This window comes from Gymnodraco acuticeps, unplaced genomic scaffold (genome assembly GCF_902827175.1).
Source record: "Gymnodraco acuticeps unplaced genomic scaffold, fGymAcu1.1, whole genome shotgun sequence".
In the NCBI taxonomy this organism is placed as follows: Eukaryota; Metazoa; Chordata; class Actinopteri; order Perciformes; family Bathydraconidae; genus Gymnodraco; species Gymnodraco acuticeps.
In genome coordinates this window covers 4824093-4849497 of record NW_022990042.1, presented here as the reverse complement: position 1 = coordinate 4849497, position 25405 = coordinate 4824093, and the positions used below count along the sequence as shown (strand labels likewise).

The window sequence follows — 25405 nt, the reverse complement described above, 5'->3', positions numbered from 1 at the left end:
TTTTTTGTCATTTTGTGTCAAGATCTTTTTTAAGTAGTTTTGTGTCTCTTTGTAATCATTTTGTCTTTTTAGGCAACTTGGCTTGCCCTTGTGCCCGGGCGACCCGTTCAGTGAGAACTGCAGGTGAAATGAATACCTTAAATGATGCATGAAACCAGGGCCCTGAAACCTGAGCATGTAAATGGAATTCGACCATCAATCATTTTATTGATTACACCTGTTGTTTTTGGGAAATTATAGATCAAATGGTTTGAAAAGGGTCTATAATGAGTAAAGCACATAATTAACTTTGCGTTTGACGCTGACACTCAACCACCCAAAACCAGCATGCTTAGTATGTTGTTATATCGTTAATACCAATAACTTTGTATATGAAATTGATTCTGGACAAATCCCACTAATATGCATACAGTACGAGTGCCAGTAAATGTGTGAAAACAGCTTTTTTCTGTGGTATTGCAGATCACATTAAAGAAAGACAACAGATTGTGTGGAGTCAGAGTTCACATTAACCATTATCATTATTAGCATAATGCCAAAATAATAGCCGTTTTTAACAGACATTTCAAATTTGTAAAATAAATGCATAGGGGATGCCAATAACAATAAGGCTCACAAAACATTTAAGTGTCCCAGTGAGCCATGGCATTGTGGCATTAAACCAGCATGCACAATATCCTGAAATTGAAGAAGCTAAATGGAATCCGGCCGTCATTTATTTTATTAGCTACACCTGTGCTTTTCTCACTGATGTCAAGATGCCCTCTGTGAAAATTATGAGTAACCTATATTTTCATACATTCAATCATCTGTACACTTTCGTAATAAAACTTTAATAAAATGTGCACAACATAAAATGAGCGGAAAACAGCTTGTTCAAACCTTGTGGAAGGATACCCTTCTTCTCAGATACCTTATAAGTCCATTTTGTTCCTAAATCAGGTATAATGATAATATATTCCGAGACACAACTGATTGTACAGATACAGCACACATACATTGGATCAGCTATTTGTTCCCCCAGTAAAACAAGGACTCCTCATCCTGCCCCTTCCTTTATAACAGTTAATAACAGTCGAGTCAGGGGAACAGACAGTGGTACAGACAGTAGAATTAGTCTCAAATGTTAACACTTCAAAGTATCCTTTTTCGTTCTTTAATGATTGAATTAGAGCTTATACACACCTCGTAAGGCTGTTTGGTGCATCAACAGTGCATGCAGAAACAGAGAGGACACTGCACTCAAACCAGTCAGCCAACAAAGAGAGAATGAAGTGGAAATCAATTATCACACCCTCCTGTTTACTTGCCATCTAGCGGGGCCCACTGCCAAACCAGACCTCAGCAGTTGGCTCATGCTGTCTGTCAACTTCACAAACAGATCTTCAACACAAATGCCTCAACTGCAGTTTTTTTCAGAGTAGATGAGAGAGGTAAACTATCAGTTTAGAACTGCAGCCCACTGGACCAATAACGAAAAGGCTCAGTTCTGCAAAAGCTCAATCAAACATGCACGATACACATTAGTGTGTACATCTTTGTGCACAAATGTATTCCTTTACACACGAATGTATTCCTTTACACACGAATGCTTTTCCTCAAACATATGAGTAGAAAGATCATATCACATACAATTTCACATATGGGGTTGTAAAGTCACAATTCTCTTGTTGCCATTATCGAGGTCCACTGGAGATTATGTTGAATATCTTTATGGTATAAGGGATTAGCTAGGGTCTAGAAATAGATTGTCATTCACTTTTGTCAGGTGTTTCCACCCAATTTGTAACGTTGTAGATATAAACAAATTGTACAACATTGACATTCTTGTTTTTAAGTAGCTGAAAATATCATGGTCAGAGTTAGTCTTTGATGATTACTGTCAGGGGCGGTTCTAGGGGGGGGGGCAGTGCCCCCGTAATGCTGACTGTGGCCCCCCTGAAAATGAAAGTTTATGATTAAACGATTTCTTGGCTGACGGAATGGCGGAACTAACGTTATTTGTCATTCTAGTCGGACCCATAGAGCGTAAAAACTGTAACTATAAGTATCTGAAATAAATGTGTACCAATAACTGTATTGCATCGTTTTCTTATGCGCATTTACTTCATACTGTCTTTGTCTTTTTCGTTCTGCATTAACTGGCCCCAGCCTGGCCCCCCCAGTCAAATTGATCTCGAACTGCCACTGATTACTGTTGTTCTTCGATGGGTAGCTAGACACATTTTTGGCATTCTCGACAAGAGTTAGGTCAGATGATTGATACCACTTCCATTTGTTCTTTGAATTTGAACCTATAGCCTGCAGCCGGTAAGCATAGCTTTGCACAATGTCCTGAAAGAACGGGAAACAGCTAGCTGAGCTCTGTTAAAAAGGTAACAAAATACAACTACTAGCACCTCTGAAACTGTAAACAAGTATCTTGTTTTTTGAGTTCTCTGATCAAACTCAGTGTGTCTCCAATGCTGTTCAACGTCCGTCTGGAAAGGCTGCCAGCTAACAAGCATTGTTGCTTTGCCTTTTTCTCTGTTAAATTAAGATCATCTGATGACTAAAATTCTAACATATAGTTAAAAACGATCAAAAGTCAATTGATGAGAGAAATGTGAGTGGTACTAATCTTCTCTGACTCTTAGCAACAAAGCTAAAGCATTCGGTCACAGTCAGACCAGCTAGCTGCTTCCAAGATAACCAGCTTATTGGCTCTATCCCTGTAAAAAATTACAAAGTAATAAATAAATACTACATAGTCATACATTTGCATATGCGGTCAGTAATAACCAGGACCTAGAGAGCTCCACAATGGCAGCCAGAGAGTGTTACATCACCCGAAAGCCCACTCCAAATGTGAAGAATGACATTCTGATTCTCTGTTGAATCCTTTCTTTTCTCTTTCAGGGCGGAGCCTGTTAAACAGACTCAGTTTGACTGAAGTGTAATAAAACTTCACATACAGTCCTGGAAGTAGTCACAAGGCACTGTGGGAAATCCTAAATTGGAAGAGTGGGAATAAATGTTTTAAACAGTATGTGACATTTTCAAATTCCCGTTGCCATGGTCTCTCCTGTCACCGAGTTCTTCCTCATCTTCCGGGTCCAGCTGCTCCTCTTTTCTCTTGATGTAGCGCTCATAGAGCACCATAATGACGCCCATCACCCAGGCCGACACGGTGCCAGCAGCAAAGATGACAAAGCCGATGACAAAAAAGAAAAGGTAGTCCCAGGAGTCCAGGGTCTGGTGACATAACGTCCGTAGCTGGATGCCCACCTCACCAAGACGACGGCCCTGCATGTCAGCAGGTGAGCCGCACACCGTCTGGCCCTCATCTGTCAAACAGAAACACATCAAGGAGGAATGATTAAGGACTCATCATGGCTCAAAAGAGTACATCAACATATTTGGTTTGGAAATACAATGCTTGTTCTGGAATACATGAGACAAATTTGTATTTTTCTATAATAGCTTTACAATTGACATCATTTTAAGTCCACACACAACTGCACATTATTTTCGTCTATAAAGTATATAGGTTTTTTTTTCTGTATAGCATGCCATAGCCAACACATGCTTAATTCCTTTTTAAGCCCCTCAAGAGTTGGTTCAAAATAGTAACTAATTCTATATATCTTTTAATATTCTGATGTATCTTTCTTTAAACAGTTTGTATGTTTTCCTCAATCTTCATTCATATTAATGTCCAGCGACAGGTGTCAATTCAGCTTCTTACATGCACACAATCTTGTGAGTCATGTATTGGCAACAAAACTACTTGGTTAGGTTTGGAAAAAGATCCAGGTCTGAGTTAAAGCATTTATAGAAGTGGCATTACTTTAGTACAGAAGTCATGTGATAGAGGTCTCCTGGGTCAAAGTCCAGCCAATAAACCAACCCATCCACCCCAACCTCCTAGCCTGAATAATTCCGACTAAATAAGCAACAGACAAAATCTAAGTGTGGGAATCCTTAGTTATATTTTGTTAAGAATGTAATTTTTAACTAGTTAAACAAACAAAGAACAAATACACAAGTACATAATTCTTTCATGTGAAATACTGAGAACTGTTTAAATGTTGGAACAAATGTATTATTCATAAAGGACCCGTCACTCAGAGTAAGAAGATAAATATATTTTCAGGACCTTTAAAGTACATTTATCAGCGTGCCAGTCCAGATTGAACGTTTTAGCTGATAGGGAAGATGCCTGAGTAGAAGTACTGACCTAGAATAAATATTTTGTCTAAAGAACAATAATTATGAGAGAGGGGTCGATTTACAACCCAGTCTCACGGCATTTCACAACATGTAATCTATTGATTCGTGTTCACCAACACGATTTCCCCCTTTTTTTCGTCTCACACAGAACGATTTTAAAAGCAATGTATTTCTATTGGTAGTGTGTTTCGTGCCTGCAGCACGTCTTTTTGTCCGTTCGGGTCTTGGAAGACCGGAAGCTGTGTGGTTCATAACAACATGTTCTTACTCAATATTAAGCCACGATTATTGTTTTTATTTTAAATTGTATAATGTCGGACTTTTTTTGCCATCCGTGAGGAAAATAAATGGGGCTCAGAGCCCAAGAATACTGAAATCTGTATTTTTTTCCTTCTAATTTGTTATTATTTTCTAAATAACACACTGTTATGTACTCAACAATAACACACAATTATCCTTGTCTTTATTTATTTGTTTAATTCTATAATCTCTGGCTTTTTTGCCGTCTGTCAGGAACTGAATTTCAAAATAAAATAACCGGAAACAGATACACCCCCACTGAACTGATTACCCAAGATCCTCAGCTATGGTCGAAGCTCGGTGAATGGATTGTTTAGCCGCAATGCACGTTGGGATATGGTGTTAATCCGAAAAACATTTAAAAAAAGAAAATAATACTTTAATCCGAGTGTGCTTGCTTTTCTCTTTGGAAGTCATCACATAACGGCATTGTAATACACGGTTCGGCTGCATTAAATATTACATATCTGCCGTAGTTCTTTATTTATTTATTTATTTATTCCCTGATGAGAAGACTTCTGGACAAACTTGAAGAACTGCCACGGAAACTGAATACGTGACGTGGATCATAAATATATCAACAATTAAACAACATCTTCAATTTCTCTTCACAAAATACGTCTCCTTGCAGTATCAACACTAATTCGGCTGACTTTTAGATTTGATCCAATTGGTAGATAGGTTATATTTACACCATAACGGTGCACAGCTGATAGAAAAGGACTTGTAGTTTTTAAAGATATTACTGATTTTCTTTGAATATAAGAATGTAAATACTGAGTTGAGAGAATAGTCAGGGGTTTTGGGTGATGGGAGACAGAATGTCAATAGCTTATCATTAAATGACGGATATTCCTTTCTGTCTGTTTTACAAATCAGATATTAATGTGTAGAAGTAAAACATGTGAAATAATATAGCAATATGCTCTAAAATTATGTAAAAAAATGAATAAAACTACACATCTTCAGATGTTATACATACATAAGTGTCCTATACAATAATAAAAAGTTATTATGGCATTCTATGCTGTGTGTACCTTGTGTGCACCGCCTAGTGGTTAAAGCACGTTATTTTTTTTATGTTATATTTGATGAAAAAAATATTAAGAGTACATACTTTCATAGGGGGAAAGTAGAAGGTCAATGATAGAAATATAGAATGTAAAACATCAAGAAGATACTGTAAGTGATCTCTACAATAAAACAGTTTAGTGCCGGATGTACAAAGATATTAATAGGAGGATGTGCAAAACAGGAAAACTAATTAACCTTTATTTAAACATTAAAGAATACTTTAGGTTAAGGTCTTCTTTTAAATAAGAAAAAAGCTTTGGGGGTATCTATCAACAGATAGATATTAAGCCTGTCAAAGTACTAATATATTGCTTTCCTGCTATGTTAACTATGTTGAAGCACTTATTTTAACTGATATTATACATACATAATGTATATATATATATATATACATAATGTATATATATATATATATACATAATGTATATATATATATACACACATAATATATATATATATACATAATGTATATATATATATACACATCGAGGATTAAAAAACTAATGTCACAACAGGACTTAGAAAAGCTTGTCCATGCTTTTATCTTTAGTAGACTCGACTACTGCAATAGTGTATTCACAGGGCTGACAAAAAAATCCATCAGAAAGCTGCAGCTGATTCAGAACGCCGCTGTACGTGTCCTCACTAACATTAAAAGAGTGGATCACATCAGTCCGGTTCTGAAATCTTTACATTGGCTTCCAGTCGGCCAAATAATTGATTGATGAAGTACTATTGCTAGTTTTTAAATCATTACATGGTTTGGGACCAAAGTATATTGTTGATCTCCTACATAATTACGAGCCATCAAGGTGCCTCAGGTCTTCTGGGACGGGTCTGCTATCGGTTCCGAGAGTAAAAACAAAACATGGAGAGGTAGCATTCAGCTGTTATGCCCCGACAAGCTGGAACAAACTACCCAAATCATGCACGTCCGCAGAAACGCTTACTATTTTTTAATCGAGACTAAAAACATATCTCTTTGCCGCTGCTTTTAATTGAGCTGCTCATATTCGCACTACAGTATGCCTTTTAAACATGTATTGTATACCTGTGGTGTTTATTTTTTATTATCTTTGCTTTGTAATGCCTGTTGTAAAATGCCATTATATAATGTGTTTTTTGTATTTATTCCTAAAAAGTATTTTAATTTGTTTTGTAAAGCACTTTGAATTGTCGCGTACAGAAAAGTGCTATATAAATAAACTTGCCTTGCCTTATGAATTATACTCTTATGTATGTAGTATAAGAAATGTGCAGAATATGACAGTTTAATGGTGGAGGTACACACATATAGCCAAACTCCTCCATCGCTACACCCCAGCCAGAGCCTTAAGGTCGGCTGACCAGCTGCTGCTGGTAGTGCCCAAGACCAGGCTCAAAACCTGAGGGCACCGAGCATTCGCAGCGTGCGGGCCATAGGCTCTGGAACACTCTGCCCCTCCACGTGAGGTCGGCCCAGACATTCGGGGTTTTGAAATCAACACTTAAAACTCACTTCTTCTCTCTGGCCTTCTAGCCTTTTCTTATCAAGCTCCACTTTTATGGAATCAGCTTCCAGTTTGTGTTCTGGCGGCAGACAACCTATCTGTTTTAAGAGTACGCTTAAGACCTTCCTTTTGATAAAGCTTATAGTTGATAAAATAACCTAATGAGAGTGCTTTGACGCAGATACGCTGTGTCTCTTCACCTACATTTTGGTTCTTGCTCTTTCACTTAAATCCTAAAAACTTGGATCTTATATTTAAAACTAAGGTTATTACTACGCTTTCTATTTTCTCTTTATCCATAACCTTTTCCCTCTATGACCTCACAAGGTTTTATTAGAGGGAAATGCCGGGTTACGTATTGTAACCCTTGTTATATTAGCACAGGCGGAGCCCTCTACTGGACTCTATGGGTACTACCTTATCATGCAAGCATTCACCTACTGAGATTTCTATAGACGTAGTCGGCCCCTGGGGCGGGCCTACCTGAATGCGTGCGCATCTCACTTCCGTATAAAAGGAGGCCTCGCCTCCTGACCATCATCCTTCACCACTCTTCAGCGAGCGGTATAGGACAGACAGTGCCCCAGGGTAGAGGGCTCCGCCTGTGCTAATATAACAAGGGTTACAATACGTAACCCGGCGTTATATCTCTCACAGGCTCCGCCCTCTACTGGACTCTATGGGTACAGTGGGCGGAGCCCCGATGTATGCACGCACTATCATCCAGCACACCGTTCCACCTCACTGTCCCTGACCGGCTTTAGCAGCCGCTGCGCCTCACTCACCTCTCCCTCGGTTGTAACCGTGGAGAAGTCCAGGCTGCGGCCGATAGAGCACACCCTGACGCGCTTGCCTCGCAAAAAAGTGTGCTCGAAAACAGTGCTGAGGGCTCCCCTGCGTCCGCCTATAGGCAGACAGGGAAAGTCCGCAGCTGTATGGGTTCACTATGCACCCTCTCTCCTGAGTCCCTAAAGAGCACGGGGAGAATGCAAGTGCCCCCTATGTCCCCACACTCAGACACTGACCCTGTGCAGAGTGTGTACAGACTATAGTATGGAGGGCTCTCCCCCTCATGCTCCCAGGCAGGTGAGGGGAGCCCTTTAGCCCTGTAAGGGCCCAAAGCGCATTACGTCACCCCCGCGACCCTCCAGGAGTCCGGAGAAACGTAAGCGCATTTACGCCCGGGGAGGGGGTCAGATGCCCACTGACCCACAGCCCCCTCCCTCCTCACCAGTCCTGTGTTGCCCCAGCAAGCACAGACGCTGAGAAAGAACCAGACATATCCAAGAGATAACACTTTATGAAGGGACCTGGCGTTGACCAAGACGCCGCCGTGCATATATCCTCCACACTCACGCCGTTGAATAAAGCTGTCGACGCAGCCACAGCTCGTATGGAGTGCACACGGACCCCCATGGGACAGGCTCTCCCTGCCTGCTCGCGTGTGCAATGCCTCCGCAAATCCAGCCTGCCAGGCGTTTCTTGGACAGAGCTTTTCCAGTCACCCCGCCCCCGAAGCACACAAACAGCTGTTCAGTGCATCTCAGGGTAGCTGTGCGCTCTATATAACATGCTAACGCGCACACCGGGCAGAGGAGGTGTAATTTAGCTTCCCTGGCCCCACCATGGGGTGGAAGACTAAATCCCCCCAACCGAATATCCCTCGACCTGAACGCACTCCTTAGGCTCTTGGGCACAAAGGAGGGGTTCGGTCTGAGTGTCGCCCCGCTCCGGTCACCCCGAATCAGTAAACAGCTCGGGTGCACCGACAGAGCGGTTAACTCGGACACTCTTTTGGCTAACGTTAAGGCAAGTAGCAACGCTGTCTTCCACGACAGTGCTTTCAGGGAGGAGAGCTCTAGAGGCTCAAATGGCTCTGTGACCAGAGCCTCGAGCACCAGCGGCAGGTCGCACTGCGGGGTGGAGGCGCGCACTACTGGGCGCAGCCTCCTGACCCCCTGTAAAAACCTCAACATCAGTGGATGAGAAAAGGCTGACCTGCCGTTGAATCCCTCATGACAGGAAGAGATGGCTGCTGCATACACTTTACAGTAGAATGAGCAAGTCCTCTGTCCACCAATAACTGTAAAAAGGACAAAATAGAGCCCAACTCACAATATAGGGCCTCTATTATCCGCTCCTCACACCATCGCTGGAATCCCAGCCACTTCGGCCTGTAACAGGCTGTGGTGGATCCTGCTCTAGCTGCCTGGATAGACGCTGTCAGACAATCCACCCTGTCTCAGCCTGTCCCTCTCAGGAGCCAAGCCTAGAGAGGACGGCCCAGAGTGGGTAATGCTCCGATTGCACCTGCCTCTTGAGACATCGCCCCCCAGAACTGGGGAATCGCCCAGGGCTGGCCCACCTTCATCTGTGTCATCTCTGAGTACCACGGAGCCCCGACGCGATCCGGCGCTACCAGAATGACTGCCAGACGTTCTCGCCTCACTCTCCCCAGGAGAGGGAGAATGAGACGCAGCGGAGGAAAGGCGTATAGCAGCTTCCTTGGCCATGGCTCGTATGCAAACGCATCCACCCCTAAAGGCGGGTCGTCGCTCTGGGCCATGGAGAACCACAGGGCACAGTGGCTGTTGCGCCGGCTGGCGAACAGATCCACTTCTGCTCTAAAGAGTGGCGAAGTCCCTCCCCTTCCGGTGGACCTCCATGGGACCTTATTTCGAAAAAATTATGTATTGAAGTCAATGGAGAGAGAAAGATTATCTTTCGATCCCGTTTGAATTGTGCCACAAATTACACATATGATGTTTGTCAATATAAAAGATAATTTTGCAAGTCAAAAAAAAAAAATGTGTCGTAAAACTGTGAAGTAACACATTTGTTTGTGTGAAACGCTCAATGAACTACATCTCTGGTCTCGCAGAACAACACACGCCACCAAGATGGCCGTCACTACTGTCTTGTCAACAAAACGATTGACTACCCTCACTATCACCACAATGAAACACGTACAGAAGAATGTCATGCAAAGCTGCCTACCTGCCTTCCTTTGATTCTCTCTGAACTGCCTGGTCTTTTTAATGTTTAATGTCAACCATTTGTGCAGATAGCATGAAGTAGAAAAGATCGGCGATCGCCGATGCTAGCGTTAGCATTTCTCCCCCGGGCTTAAATGGTGTATTATAAAATGATCACACCGGTGACAGTACTCTTCAAAGGGTTCACAAAATATGACTACTACTCTTACTGTTTAACATTCTGGGTTACTTAATGTTACTTCATATTAAGGCTAATACAAATGACAAGGCTGTAATGCTAACTAACATGCTAGCTACTAGCTAGGCATAGGGTGGCCATCTGTCCGGTTTTAGGTCGGACAGTCCGGTTTTCAATGTCTGTGCCCGTCTGCCGGCGCAGCCTTGAGCCGGACGCTCATTTGTCCTCCTTTTGAGGTCATCCCTATTTTATACTTTTTTTTAGGGTATAAAAATTAGACAATTATACAAAAAATAAGTTGTGTAAGTATACAGTATACCCCCGTAAGACTTGTGGTCTTACAAATTATTGGCTGAATGCGATGTCAAATAAATATCTTGTATTTCATTGGTTAATAAATGTAAACAATTAGCCATGTGCTTCTTGACGTCACATTCACAGCAGGGCACTGTGGCACAGAGTGATGTTAGCGCTAGCCGACTAGCTCATGAGCCAACTCCACCTAGTTAGCGGTAGGGTTAAACCGCAGAAATGCCTAAACGAAAGACTTCATTTAATCCTGAATGGTCGAAAGCATGTCCGTATCCACTATTGAGGTCACCGAGATTTTTTTTCGAGCTGTGTATATAACTAAACTTGTGAAATAATTGCACTAAAGTTAAACGGTGTTATTTGTAGTACTTCCATTTACTGATGATGGGGGCGCTGCATAACTACGTAGCCTCGATTAAAGCAAACAGAAGAAGACGACATGTATCAACAAACCACCGCAGCTCGGACTTGTACTGGATCAGCGGAGGAGTGATGAGGTATCTAGATATCTGAGTCCAGTGGGCTGCTTGTGTTTCTGTTCATCAGGATATCATATGACCAGCAGATCCTGTGTGAACGCTGTACGTTAGTCAGTGGACGTCCGACAACATGCACACTAACTTATTTTGCAGCTTTAGGCTATACTTTGGTTTAAATTGCGTGAATAAACTAGCTAGAGAGCTACAGTTAATTACATTCATCCAATGTCAGAAGGATTACCTTTTAACAAACGTTGTAATGCTTTTCTTTCATTTCAATTTGAGTAAAACATTGGAGATATAACATTGTGTTGTTTTCTTTTTACACTGACTCAGATAATGAAAAGACTACGTCAGTTGAAGCTCAGCTTTGGTAACGAAGAGACAGGACAGGCAGAGAGAGAGAAAGTGATGGAAGTCAGGGAGGAACTGGAGTCACACAAAATAATGTAGGCTTAATAACTCCATCTATCCATCTATCTAGAACAATAGTCTTCATTTACAATATAGGCATAATTGTAAAACAACATACATCTATTGCAGTTGTGATGTCATAATAATGTAACGTTCCCAAGATGAGTCGGAGACAGGCTTGTAGTTATTAGGCTTTAATAACTAGTATTTGAAGACAGATGATAACAGGTCAAGTACACTTCGTGGGTTCTACCGCACACTAACTTATTTCCTAAACCAACCACAAGATATAGCACTGTCTACGTCACAACTCCCCGCCCTCCCCCGTCCGCTCCACCAACCACAGGCCCGCACCTCAGCCACCGGTGCAGCTCTATGATTGGCAGAGAGACGGGGGATGCCTAAGTGACACCCTGAGTAGCCTATCAGGATCGCTACAATAACATACAATTGTATAAAACACAATTTGCTTACATCTTTGTTCTCTTTTGAGAATCAAACACAACTGATTTAAAGTAAAAAAATAATGCAAACAAACAAGTGAAATGAACTAAACTGCTGAATTGCTTTTAATTCACTGGCAGGAGCGACAAGTGAGGAGGAGCAAAAGGTGAACAACGAGGGAGAGATTGAACAAAGAGAAAGGGTAGAGGACAGAGAGAGTAATGAACAGGAAGAAGACAGAGAGACTAAAGAAGATGGAAGAGAGGCTGCAAGTTATGGAAAGGAGAGAGACATGTAAAATGAATGTTGACATTTGAGCCTCTTCTGCATGTCCAGATCATTAATAGTAACAATCAACTGATTCTTATGCATTACACTTTCAAAAATAATTTATGCTGACATTGTCAGCCCACTGACATGGTTTAAAATCAATATATTATCCAATGTGTGACCCCCCACAGGACTTAAAAAGCACCTAACTAGATCATGAAAATCCCAAAAATCTAGGGGGGTATCCCCCGAACTCCCTTAACATATTTGGACCTCGGTATTTAGGAAATCCTGGATACGGCCATGACAGTGAGGAGCGGTATCTCAAACTGTTTTCCAAAGCAGAAGCAGTGTTGCCAACTTGGCGATTTTCTCGTTAAGTTTGGCGGATTTCCAAACCCTCCGGCGACTTATTTGTGTCAAAAGCGACTAACGACTAATCTAGCGATTTATAATGGTGTTATTAGCGACTTTTCTGGTGTTTGGAGACTCACATTGTTCTGCAATTAACGAGCCGCGGGTGCTGCCGTGAGCCCCGCCTCCCTCCCATAGTACTCACAGGCGCTCAGACTGACAGTTGCCTGGCCGCAGCAGAGCTGCTGCTGAAGTCAGAGCTGCTGCTGCAGTCAGAGCAGAGAGGAGACAACCACACTCCCCCGCGTCGAGACTGCAAATGAATTGCGCATGCGCCAACTGCCAAGCCGTCCTGGTTTTGAGCGGGATTTAAAGGCAAGGCAAGTTTATTTATATAGCACTTTTCAACACAAGGCAATTCAAAGTGCTTTACAAAAAATGAAAGACATTAAGAAAAAGGCATTTCAAATCAGTCATTAAAAAGAAAAGCTAATAAAATAAACATTAAAAGAAAAAGTACATGGATCAAAGTTACAGTGCAGTCTAAGATATGAATAGTTCAATTAAAAGCAGCGACAAAAAGAAAAGTCTTCTTGCTGGATTTGAAAGTAGTCAGAGTTGCAGCGGACCTGCAGGTTTCTGGGAGTTTGTTCCAGATATTTGGAGCATAATAACTGAACGCTGCTTTACCATGTTTAGTTCTGACTCTGGGGACAGAAAGCTGACCAGTCCCTGAAGACCTGAGAGATCTGGATGGTTCATAATTTAGCAGGAGGTCGGAAATGTATCCTGGGCCTAAACCATTCAGTGCTTTATAAACCAGCAGCAGTATTTTGAAATCTATTCTTTGACACACAGGAAGCCAGTGTAAAGACTTCAGAACAGGAGTGATGTGATCCACTTTCTTAGTGTTAGTGAGGACTCGAGCAGCGGCGTTCTGAATCAGCTGCAGCTTCCTAATAGATTTTTTAGTGAGACCTGTGAAGACACCATTGCAGTAGTCCAGTCTACTGAAGATAAAAGCATGGACAAGTTTTTCCAAATCCTGCTGTGACATTAGTCTTTTAATCCTAGATATATTCTTTAGGTGATAGTAGGCTGATTTAGTAACTGTTTTAATGTGACTGTTGAAACTCAGGTCAGAGTCCATGACTACACCTAGATTTCTGGCTCTATCTGTTGTTTTGAACATTGCACACTGAAGCTCAGCGCTAACTTTTATACATTCTGCCTTGGCTCCAAAAACCATTACCTCAGTTTTATCTTTGTTTAATTGGAGAAAGTTCTGACACATCCAGTCATTGATTTGTTCAATGCACTTACTCAGTGTTTGAATTGGAGCATAGTCTCCTGGTGAAATTGTTACGTAAATTTGTGTGTCATCTGCATAGCTATGGTAACTTATTTTGTTGTTCTTCATTATCTGAGCCAGTGGTAGCATGTAGATGTTAAAGAGAAGAGGCCCCAAGATGGAGCCTTGAGGAACCCCACATGTCATATTTGTCAACTCAGATGTGTATTTACCTAAAGAAACAAAGTTGTTTCTGTCCTTTAAGTAGGATTCAAACCAATTCAGAACTGTTTCCGAAAGTCCCACCCAGTTCTCCAGTCGGTCTAGTAATATGCTGTGGTCAACAGTGACAAACGCAGCACTGAGATCTAATAATACTAACACTGAAGTTCTGCCACTGTCTGTGTTTAAGTGGATGTCATTAAAGACCTTTACAAGAGCAGTCTCAGTGCTGTGGTTTGGACGAAAGCCTGACTGGAACACATCGAAACAGTTATTTAAATGCAAGAAATTACTCAACTGTTGAAAAACAACTTTTTCAATGATTTTACCTAGAAATGGGAGGTTTGATATGGGCCTGTAATTGTTCATTACTGAAGCATCTAGATTATTCTTTTTTAAGAGCGGTTTAATGACTGCAGTTTTCAGGGCCTGTGGAAAAATACCTGAGTGAAGAGATGTGTTTACTATATGAAGTAGATCTGAGGCCATGCAAGGCAAAACATCTTTGAAAAATCCTGTTGGAATAATATCAAGGCAGCAAGAGGAGGATTTCAGAAGTTGAATAATGTCCTCTAGGTTTTTATCATTAATCTGATGGAATGTGTCATGGTGTTTGAATTGATGTTAGGTGGACATAGGGACAACACATTTGCTGTTCCTGATGCAGAGGCACTGACTGCTTGTCTGATTTTCTGAATTTTGTCAGTGAAAAAGGCAAAATCATTGCACGCCCTGGTGGATAGAAATTCAGAGGCTACTGACACTGGGGGGTTAGTTAGTCTGTCGACGGTAGCAAACAAGGCACGTGCGTTGTTTTTGTTTTTCGTAATGATGTCAGAGAAGAACGATTGTCGTGCGTTTTTCAATTCCAAATTATAAAGGCCAAGTCTCTCTTTATAGATTTCAAAGTGAACCTGGAGATTTGTTTTTCGCCACCTGCGTTCAGTTAAATGTTGAATGTAAATGTTTCTTCACTCACTTTCACACTATAATAAATAACTGCCTTTGCTTTGCTTTGCTTTGCCTCACACAGCCTCAGTCACTCAATCACCTCGTCCACTGTGTGTGTGCCTCTCTGTGACAAGCTAAACATCATGGCACAGTCTAAATTGTATTCTCAAAAATACAGAAAGGAGTGGGAATCAAACCCTGAGTATAAAGGATGGTTGAAGCCATTTATTGGAGATGACACACGGGCATACTGCCTTTATTGTAAGGGGGATTTCTATGCCAAACTGTCATGTTAAAACCCCAAAACATACTCAAAAGGCAAAGACATTTCTGATCTACTGTCGTCTGGATTTAACTCCGGTGGTTTCAAGTTTTGATCCTTGAAGGGTTGGGAACGTTTTTTGCCTACAGCCGCCATTACATGATATGCAGATTGGCGATGACGTCATTTAGCGACTTCTGGCGACTTTTCGGACAGCCAATAGCTACTTTCCTTACTATGGAGTTGGCAACACTGAGCAGAATTCCCACTTGTGAATCTGAGGATTCAGTGCCTACATCTTCTCCAGCCCATACATAACGTGTGTTCTCAATGATGACCTCAGCATGGAGAAATGAGAGAAATCGTCTGGATGTGGACAGTGTCAAGGCAAAGCTGCACATTTGTGTCAACTTCACATTTGAGTGCACAGACATGTACCAGAGACTCCTTACAAACAAAAAACTCTTGGAAGCAGCCAGGAAAGGGCAAAAGTATCGAAAATAGACATTCAACTTGTGGTTAGTACACTAGTCTCATTGTGTTTTGAGTGTGAAGGATTCAGTGAAGCCAGGATAAACACTAAAAGATAATCCCAAAGTGTCCTCCTTTTTGGTGTTATGGAAATGGCCACCCTAGCTAGGCAGCTAACTTGATCCAGCCACTCCAGGTCCTTTCATCAGACGGGGAGCGAAAGAATGAGCAAGACCCATTGCTGGTATGATAACAACCTGGTACTAAGCACACAGGCATCTTGTTAAAGTTATCTTATCTTAGCTATGGCGCTGATCTTAGCTATCTCTTAGTGGAGGAAAACAATTGTGACATCACTGACGCGACTCTGGGATTTGTAGTTTTTCTAGTTGCGTATTTTTCATAGTCTTATATTTCAACAGTTTTAAGACAAACTGTGACTTTTTTACATGGAAATGATTTTTTAAGATTGACAAACATCATATGTCTAATTCATGGCACAATTCAAACGGGATCGAAAGATACGTTCTCTCTCTCCATTGACTTCAATACATTATTTTTCCGAAATAAGGTCCCATGGTGAAAATTGCTTGTGCCCATAATGGGCAGCATTAATATATATACCCACATGCCAGCTAAGGTCAGAAGAGCTTTATTTAACAGCTGGTCTTATGTCTGTGACCCCTCTTGTTGTTAATTGATAAGCCTGAAACATGCACTTGTCAAGGTTCAGAGGCACATTTTGCAAATATGGCAGTAGCCATCGATCATCTTAAGATAAGATATACTTTATTGATCCCAAGTTGGAAACATTTGCGTTACATCAGCATGTGTAACAGTTGTAAATATGCAGTGGTGTTTATTTGTAAATCATTTAGTATAATCACACAAATTCTGTATTTTATATTTAATAATTCTGTGTTCTTTATTTATTGATTGTTCAATACCTGACAAGGTCGGAGATGAAAAACTTGGGTCGCAGGTTCCTCAACAGTGCATTACAAGACATCTATCAATATGTGTGTACCTCCACCATTAAACTGTCATATTCTGCACATTTCTTATACTATCTACTACATATTACATTACATACATCTTATAAGAGTATAATACATATGTATAATATCAGTTAAAATAAGTGCTTCAACATAGTTAACATTGCTGGAGGTATACACACATATTGATAGATGTCTTGTAATGCACTGTTGAGGAACCTGCGACCCAAGTTTTTCATTCAATGCATAACTACGCCGTTTGTGTATAGATATGTCAATAAACCTTAGAAAATCTTGAAAGGGATGTGCAAAATAGTCATTATATACAGTCTTTAATTAACTATTAGTAGAGAATAACGAGTAATGAATATACTTTATACGGATCCTATTAATATCTTATAATAAAAATAATGAAATTCAATAACATGCTTTAACCACTAGGTGTCCCTTTATATCAGCTGTGCACCTTTATGGTGTAAATACAGCCTATCTACCAATTGGATCAAATATAAAAGTCAGCCGAATTAGTGTTGATACTGCAAGGAGACATATTGTGTGAAAAGAAATGTAAGATGTTGTTTAATTGCTGATATATTTATGATCCACGTCACGTTTTCAGTTTTGGCGGCAGCTCTTCTCATCAGGGCTCTATAAATAGAGAACTACGGCAGATTTGTAATATTTAATGCAGCCGAACCGTGTATTACAATGCCGTTATGTGATGACTTTCAAAGAGAAAAGCAAGCACACTCGGAATAAAGTATTATTTAAAAAAAAAAAAATGTTTTCGGTCTGTTTCCGGTATTTGTTTATGACGATGTGATGTGAGATGTGAGACTGGGTTGGAGAATTGCACAGGGGAAAATAACGTATCTATGCCACAATTTTAGATGCGGATTTTGTTAAACTAATACGTTTGCGCTGTGGACCAACACTATACATTGACGGGGAAGGGGGTAGCAATAAAGATAACACCATTAAAAAACAGTTATACAACATAACAGAAATAATAAACGATAGCAGCGTCCCTAGCAACCACCTTGGTAACAATGAAAACGTTGTATAGACACAATATCCTGAAGTAATCTTCGTAATAACTAGCAAACTAAAGATCATGTACATCCACTGCACACATAATCTGAAATAACAACTCATATTTCTCGCATCAAATGACATCAAAGCGCATTTTAATGGCCAAACTAACCTTAAAATAGGCATTTTTCACCGAGAATAAAACGAAGTTCAGCCATGTTTTTTTTTTCTGCAGGCAGAAATGTGAAGATCACGTGACATAGACGCCAGCCATTGGAATGAATGGTGAAAAACAACGTAGGGATCTTACAATTTCAGAGGCGTTTTTGTAGAAATATTACGTCCCAAGTTGTGGACCAACATAGTTATTACACGTTTTTTTGTGAGACCGGGTTGGAGTAGCCGAGAGGAAATCCACCCAGCTGCTCTCAATTCTTAATCGGGAGCCAACAGGTGATCTGATTCACCTCCAATCAACTCAGGGGAACTGAGACATACAGCTGTAATTAATTGGGAGAAGGGACATACCAAAACAATGCTAAATAATGAGGGAATGCCACAACTCCTTTGCAACTGATTTCACATACAGAAAATATATACACAATCTCGGCATACAATTATAATACAACTATTTAAATGATCCTTTGATGTGGTGAGAGCTCAACTTAGCAAGGAAAATATTATACATGGCATTAAGTGGAGAACCGTGTTAAATAATTAAAATATTACTTTAAATCGTTTTGAATAACATTAGCAAATGGCAGGGAACTGAGCTGATGATAACAGTGGCTCCCACAGTTAAAAATCAGCAATGTGCACTAGCATAACAACGCTGCCTTCATTATCGGAATAGTACATAGCTTTAGGAGCTTCATGTGAACAACACTCTTGAGTTATGCAGCATTGAATTACAAAAAAAAAAATCATGGATGAATTATTCAAACTCCTTTCTCCCCCACAGGATTAGAGAGTGACTTTGTGTGTGCCTGAAACCGCAGATAATAAGGTTCCCCATCATCAGGCACACCGGGTACCACTATGACTAAGATGTGAAATCCAAAATCCCTAATGAAAACGTGGAGTTCCTTCTCTTTCCGAAAAAAGACAGATACAATTTTAAAAGGTATATCTGTCAAACACACCACAGGATGTATGTTGATTCTGTGGCAGCTGACGAGGGAAAAATAATCCTGAAGCCTGGCTGAGTCTTTTGTAACTGCGAACCAACAGAAACACAGCAACACAACACAGTGTTGCACTGTTTTTAATTAGCTTCTTCAAAGCTTTTGTGCAAGAAGGAAGTCCCACCGGGAGACTTCAAAAGAAGTTTGTGCATAGGGAACAGTTTTTCTGTAACCGTGTTTCTACCCCAACAGCCTTGAAATATGTATCCTGATTTTCATATTTTCCTAGGAGCGTTGGTCTGTGCATACATGCAGACCAAATTTAAACTGTAACATTTGTAGAATCGTATTGAGGAGTTCTGCTTGACTCTCTGTCCTCTGCAAAATACATTGGGAAAATGTGTAGGTGACGGCATCATTTGGTCATTTTTATCAGCTAAAGTAACTAATAATGAATGACCTTATATTGGTAGATTTTTCATATTTCATATGTGTCAATTTCAATGTTTTTAAACTGGTTGTAAATATCTGTATTGTTAGTGTTTAGGTTTGGTCAAGTTAGCATACCTACTACTACCAATTGCAGTGACACTTTTTCTCTTACTTTTTGCTAACTCTTATTACCATTCAGGTATCATTTACCAATTGCTTTTAGCCAAGTTGTTTTTATTTTGTAAAAAAAGAACAATCGAAGACCTTTGTTGTGGTTGTTAATCGGCATTTTTTTTACTAAACTCTGATTGTTGAAAACTCAGAACATGTGTGAGTCTTTCCACATGAAATACCTCTACAACATTATACCAGCCGGTGTCTCATTATTTATTTATTTGAACCATCACATTACTTTAAGCTAACTCACATGTTCATCCATTAATTCCATGAAATGTTTATCTTTTGCTTTTCGCTAACTGTTTCAGCCAGACCCTTCAGTATTTTAACCAGTTTCGCTTCAGTTACGATAGTTCAATTAACTGTTTATTCATTCATTTTGGCCAAAGACTGTTTAAAATATGGACGTAGTGTCCTTGATGTTACCCTCCTGAATAGTGTGATGACAACTTCTGAAGCAATGGAGACGAAACTCAGAGAGACAAAGGGAGAGCTGGAACTTTGATGGCAAGCACTGATGTTTTATTTGGAGTTGCGGCTGGAGAATTGACAAGACGTGCTGCAAGCCACGAGGTGACAGCGGTCGCAAAACCAATTCTGAAGATCTCTTCTGCAGTTTGAGGTTTTAACTAGTTCAGAGTGTAATAATCAACATTCCTCATCAGCGAGACTAAACAAATATGGACCCTGAATCTAACTAGAGCGTCGTACATAGAAAAGAATGTGTGCCGGGAACCTACGTTCCTAAAAAGAAGGGCCTCTAGATGTCCCTGAACGATAAACTACCTCATGGCAGCTTGTGCTCGGTCATAAACTGGCAACAACAATGTGCCCAAGCTGCCCCTCCTTAAGAGAGATAGCAGCAATACCCAAGGTCGTAGATCTATGCCATGGGAAAGGAGAAAATTATGAATTGTGTCAAAGGTTAAATACCTAACAAAATGATTCCCCAACAAATAGCCGTTGTGAATCTCAAAGTGTGTGGCTCCAGCAGTCGACATCTTGAAAGTGCTAACTCCGCCTAAGTCTTGGCCTATCCAAAAGTTGGCAAAGAGGTCATACTTGCTGTTGGATCAACTCAACAGATCAACTCCAACTTCGTTGAAGCAGAGCTGACAACTAGTCACTTAAAGCAGCCACATATTAGAATGGTGCAGAAATGAGTCAGGAATCTCTGAAATGATTTAGCATTTTACCACTTCCAAGTCACCTCGACTCAAAGTCAGATTTTTTTTTAATGAGATTACCATGTCGAATAAAATGTGTAGGGATCCTAAAAATGTGTTTGCAACAGATCTTATGTTATGCAATATTCCAAAATCCCATTGCTTTGTGTCGAAGAAGCCCTTGCGATGCTAACTTAGTTAGCAAAAGTTAGCAAATATATATAACAAAATCTATAATTTAGGGCTTGATATCAATTAAACGGGTTATTTGTTAAAAAATGTAGCCTACCTCTGTATAAGACCATGACCAATTTCCTAACAGGCTGTAAACATGTTTATCTTAATTGTTTATCCTATTTTAGCTGTCTATTTAAACCATCACATTTTAGATAACCATGTCCCACTTCCGCCAGCTTGCTAAATATTTTCCATGCGCTCTCAGTAGCAACACGTGGCGTCAAGGTGTTATGAATGACTCATTCTGGTGGGAGTTGTGTTCTGACAGAGGGCGACAGGGATCACTCCGTAGCTATCAATCAAATCACTCTTAAGTTAATTTCATGGGACGTCAGAAATGTATTTAACCTGATATTTTATTCATTCGGTGCATATATCTCCGCTCTTATCCTCAGACAAGCTCTTCTGCGGCTCACAGATGTGAAAGCGAGTGTGCAGCTGAAGAAGAACACGAGTACAGTCAGCCTCTCTAAGCTCTATCTACCACAGAACATTCAAAGCATACTCTGATCCTCTCAAAAGCTGCTACTGTGCACTGTCCACACAATATGCTGTTGGATATAACAAAAACACAGAAATGCACACTTCCTCTTAGCATACAGTAAAGCCTACACATTCAAAAACCCCTCCACAAGACTTAGCTTCTATGTCTGTCCTTGCACAATAATATGTGAGTGTCAATATGTATGTGTGTGCCTGACAGATAGGAAGGAAACCCTTCTGGCTTCACCCCCCTCCCTCCCTTCCTCCCCACCCCGAAAGGGATCGGCATCAAAGAAGAGGGCTTTCCCCTCCCTTCCTTCCCCCATCCATGCTCTGCTCTATTTCTAGATGCTCTCCTTATATAACAGCTGAAAGAGTGTTAGCCAGGAAGGCGAGACAGAGGAGAATCTGTTGGTTCCTTCCTGAAGCTTTCACTCTCACTTTCGCTCAGTCGCCTGCTATCTTGTGTTTCCCCTAAACCAAGTCGACAAGAGAGCGGTGTTGCATGAGCCAGGTGAGAGCCAGAAGAGCGTAAATAAGGCTTCCGAGACATAGCTCGCAGCCGAAACACAGCAAAGTATCCTCCTTCTGTTTCCACCCCTCAAGCAATATAAGTGGGCTTCATCTGGGTCTATGTATGACTCAGTGAATGTCTTTTGTGGTTTTCCTCAATTTCTCTTGATTTTAAGAGAGAGTGAGGTCTTGCCTGCATGCACAGAAGGAGATGGACAGCCTGTGTGTACATCACAGAGGTGAAGAATGTGTTAGTATCTATGCGTCCGCCTTCTCCCTGGCTGGCAGCTGTCACTGGAAGAGGCTCCACTCCAAATTAAGCGAGACAAAAGGCACCAAGCAAGAGGAAAATAGGACAGCTCTTGCTGGACTCGTTTTGGCCTGAGCTGCACAGGGACCAATGCGGAACCAAAGTGTGTGTATGTGTGTGAGGGGGGGAGAAAAGCAGGGGATGCCTTTTTAGTAAGCGTGGCAGATGTATTATATCCGCGGTGATAGAATTGTGACTCTTGCTCAGTAAAATGCAATATCAATAGCATGGCCTATTGCATATAGTGCCACATCCACACAGAATATCATCTATAATCCGGACAATAATAAAACAAAAGGGGGGATCAATATTTGATGGTGCACCAATGATTCATTAATCACACCTTCTGCACGGTATTCCAATAGCTGGACAAAATAGAGATTGAGGAATCCTTATGAGATAATGGACCGCAGGAGAAATGGCTCCCTGCCTCTGATCCTCTTTCACCCTCTTTGCTATTTGAGTCTGAATGCCGTCACGCTCCACCGTCGTCACCTGCGTCTCTTGTCTCGCTGAAACCTGAGAACTTTGCAGACTTCTCCAAACTGCGAGGCGATTACATATGTGACATATTTTCACGCCACACTGCATCTCCAGCAGCGTACATAGTGGAAATGAGAATGCTGATGGCATGATGTGAGCGGAATTTAGAAGTTAGGGTTTACGGGTTTGCTTGGTAAAAAAATAAAATAATTGAAGAGGGCGAGGGAGACTTAAAATGCCATTTTGTTAAGAACTTTAAAGATGCCCTATTATGCTTTTTGGGGTTTTCCCTTTCCCATAGTGTGTTATATAGGTTTGTGTGCCTGTAAATGGTCTGCAAAGGCTACAATCCAATAGTTCCCTTCAAAGGGAGTTTCTGCACTCACTCCCCCCTGCCTGAAACAACTCCATTCGACTCCTTTGTTTACCTCTGTAACATCGTGACATCACTATGTAGCACTTGCGCTTCTAGCGCTCCAACACAATATATGTGATAAGCTAATCATTGATAACCAATCAGAGCAGACTGGGCTCTGGTTTCAGACAGAGGGTGAAAAGAGGTGCTGCAGCACATGAGACAAATAAAGAGCTTAAAGCATGGAGAGAGACATGTCACAGTAAAGGCATCAGAATATAAACATAAACCTGGAAATGAGCACAATAGGGCCCCATTGATAAGTATTTTCATTTTTTTCAGCAATATCTTTTAAAACCATTATTTTTCTTCATATGTTGCTTTTAATATACTGTTTTTTAGCTATACCGTCCACTGTTGGAACAAACTGCCAAAATAATCAAGATTTGCACTGACGTAGCCAGTATACCAAAAATAATTGCTTGCTTTTATGTCCCTGACTGAAATGTCACTCTGTCTGATGTTTTGCACTGAAATTGCATTGAACTTAAAAACAAAACGTTTTAATTCAAACTCTTATATTCCACCTATCTATGTATTTTAAAGATTTCTTTGGAAAAATAACATTAACGTACCTTTATTTCTGATATGTGTCTTTTTCAAGCGTCATTATGTAAGGCGCCTGTTTACGAAATGTGCTAGATGGATACATTTGCCTTGGCTATGTTTACCTTTCAATAAGGCACCCTCAAGGGTATACACTTCATAAATGGTTAATACAAAAAAACAATTCAATCATTATACATTTGAAGGTTAAGGATGTGATATGTATGCTGATTCAGGGCCTGTATTAAAAACTCCCTGTGTCAAAATAGTTTCAGGTTCTTTATCATTGCTGTGTTGCTGTTTGTTGAATATTTTGCAATTAAAGGATTACACCAAATACCACATAGGTCATAGGGTCAACAGCTTAATCCAGCAAGAAGGAGTATTTTTCATAATCTGCAAACCCAAAAGTTGGACCTATGGTTTATAACTGAACATTGGTAAAATAAACATAACAACATAAATTAAACCTTACAAACACTATCTTTTATAAGATTTCCAACTATTAAGCGCTGCATTTCTGTACGATAAAGTATGTGATAAATAACTTTCTCCCCTTTCATGGGATAGCCTCCGGGCTGAATATCGAGGTCATCCACTAAGGCCAATAGTTTACATAACAGAGCATTATCTAATAATTAATAACTGGGGCAGCAGTTGTGTGATTGGCTCTCTGGGGCTTTTCAACTTGATACTAAGTAAAAGCAACAGTCAAAGGTCATGTTGTGATTATGTCACCTCACATGACATTAGAATAAAAGAGAAGTAAAAACCTTGGAACTTGAAGTCCTCCAGGTGCACCCACAGGCACAGGTCCTCGTTCTCGCACTCGCAGCTCCACGGGTTCCCGCTGAGCCCCACGGAACGCAGGGCGGGCAGCGCGATCAGGGAGGTGATGTTCACCACCGTCAGGTTGTTGCGACTCACATCCAGCACCTGCAGGGCGGCGTTATCCACAAAGGCGTCCTGGTGGATCTCCGAGAGCCCCGGGTTGTCGGTCATCCTCAGCATCACCAGGCTCGCCAAGGGCCCGAACGTCCTGTCCTCGATCCGCACCAAGGTGTTGAAGGAAAGATCCAGGTAGGCCAGCTTCTGTAGATTCCCAAACGTGGACTCGGAGATCTCCGTGAGGGAGTTGTTGCTGCAGTCCAGGTACACCAGATCCGAGAGGTAGTTGAGCGCGAGCGGCGGAAGCTCCACGATACGGTTGTTGGAGATGATGAGCTGCCGCGTGGACAGAGGCAAGTTGACCGGGAAGGTGGTCAGGTGCTGCCCCGCGCATTGAACCACCAGCTGGTCATCGCACACGCACCTGTCCGGGCAGCCCGGGGTGAGCACCGGGGATGTGATCCCCCCCACGGTGAGGAGGAGCAGAACTAAGAGCCGCAAGGGTTGCGCGCTTGGCTGCGGGGCAAGACGCATGACACCGCCGAGGGCTGCATCCACCCTGTCTGGAGAGAGTCAGGCGCGCTCACATTCTTCATTGATCCTTACCGATGTGTTTGTCTCAGGAATGATTCCCACAAAGGTCAATCCTTGAGGCAACCTCTGTGCGTAAATGGTCTCACTCCATCCTGTCAGTTGGATCCGGCGCGCATCCGATGTCTGGCAACTTGTCAACCACCAGCCTTCAAGCTGTTTCAAAGTTCATTAATTGATCAGGCTTCTTCCTTCACAACAATAACATTCACACAGCGTAAACGCGCGAAACGTCCTCCCGCGCTGCGCTGCTCCTCGCAATGATCACGGTCAGTTCAGTTCTACATGTTTGC

General features: G+C 41.3%; 1 protein-coding gene across 1 annotated transcript; it reads right to left on the bottom strand.

The window, feature by feature from the left end:
* On the bottom strand, nt 1–25405 carry LOC117545446 (leucine-rich repeat-containing protein 52-like). The gene is made up of 2 exons (XM_034215220.1): nt 24407–25405; nt 1–3326 (listed from the first exon to the last, which is right to left on the bottom strand). The coding sequence occupies exons 1-2, from the start codon at nt 25053–25055 to the stop codon at nt 3019–3021; spliced, it is 957 nt and encodes a 318-aa protein (XP_034071111.1). The 5' UTR covers nt 25056–25405; the 3' UTR covers nt 1–3018.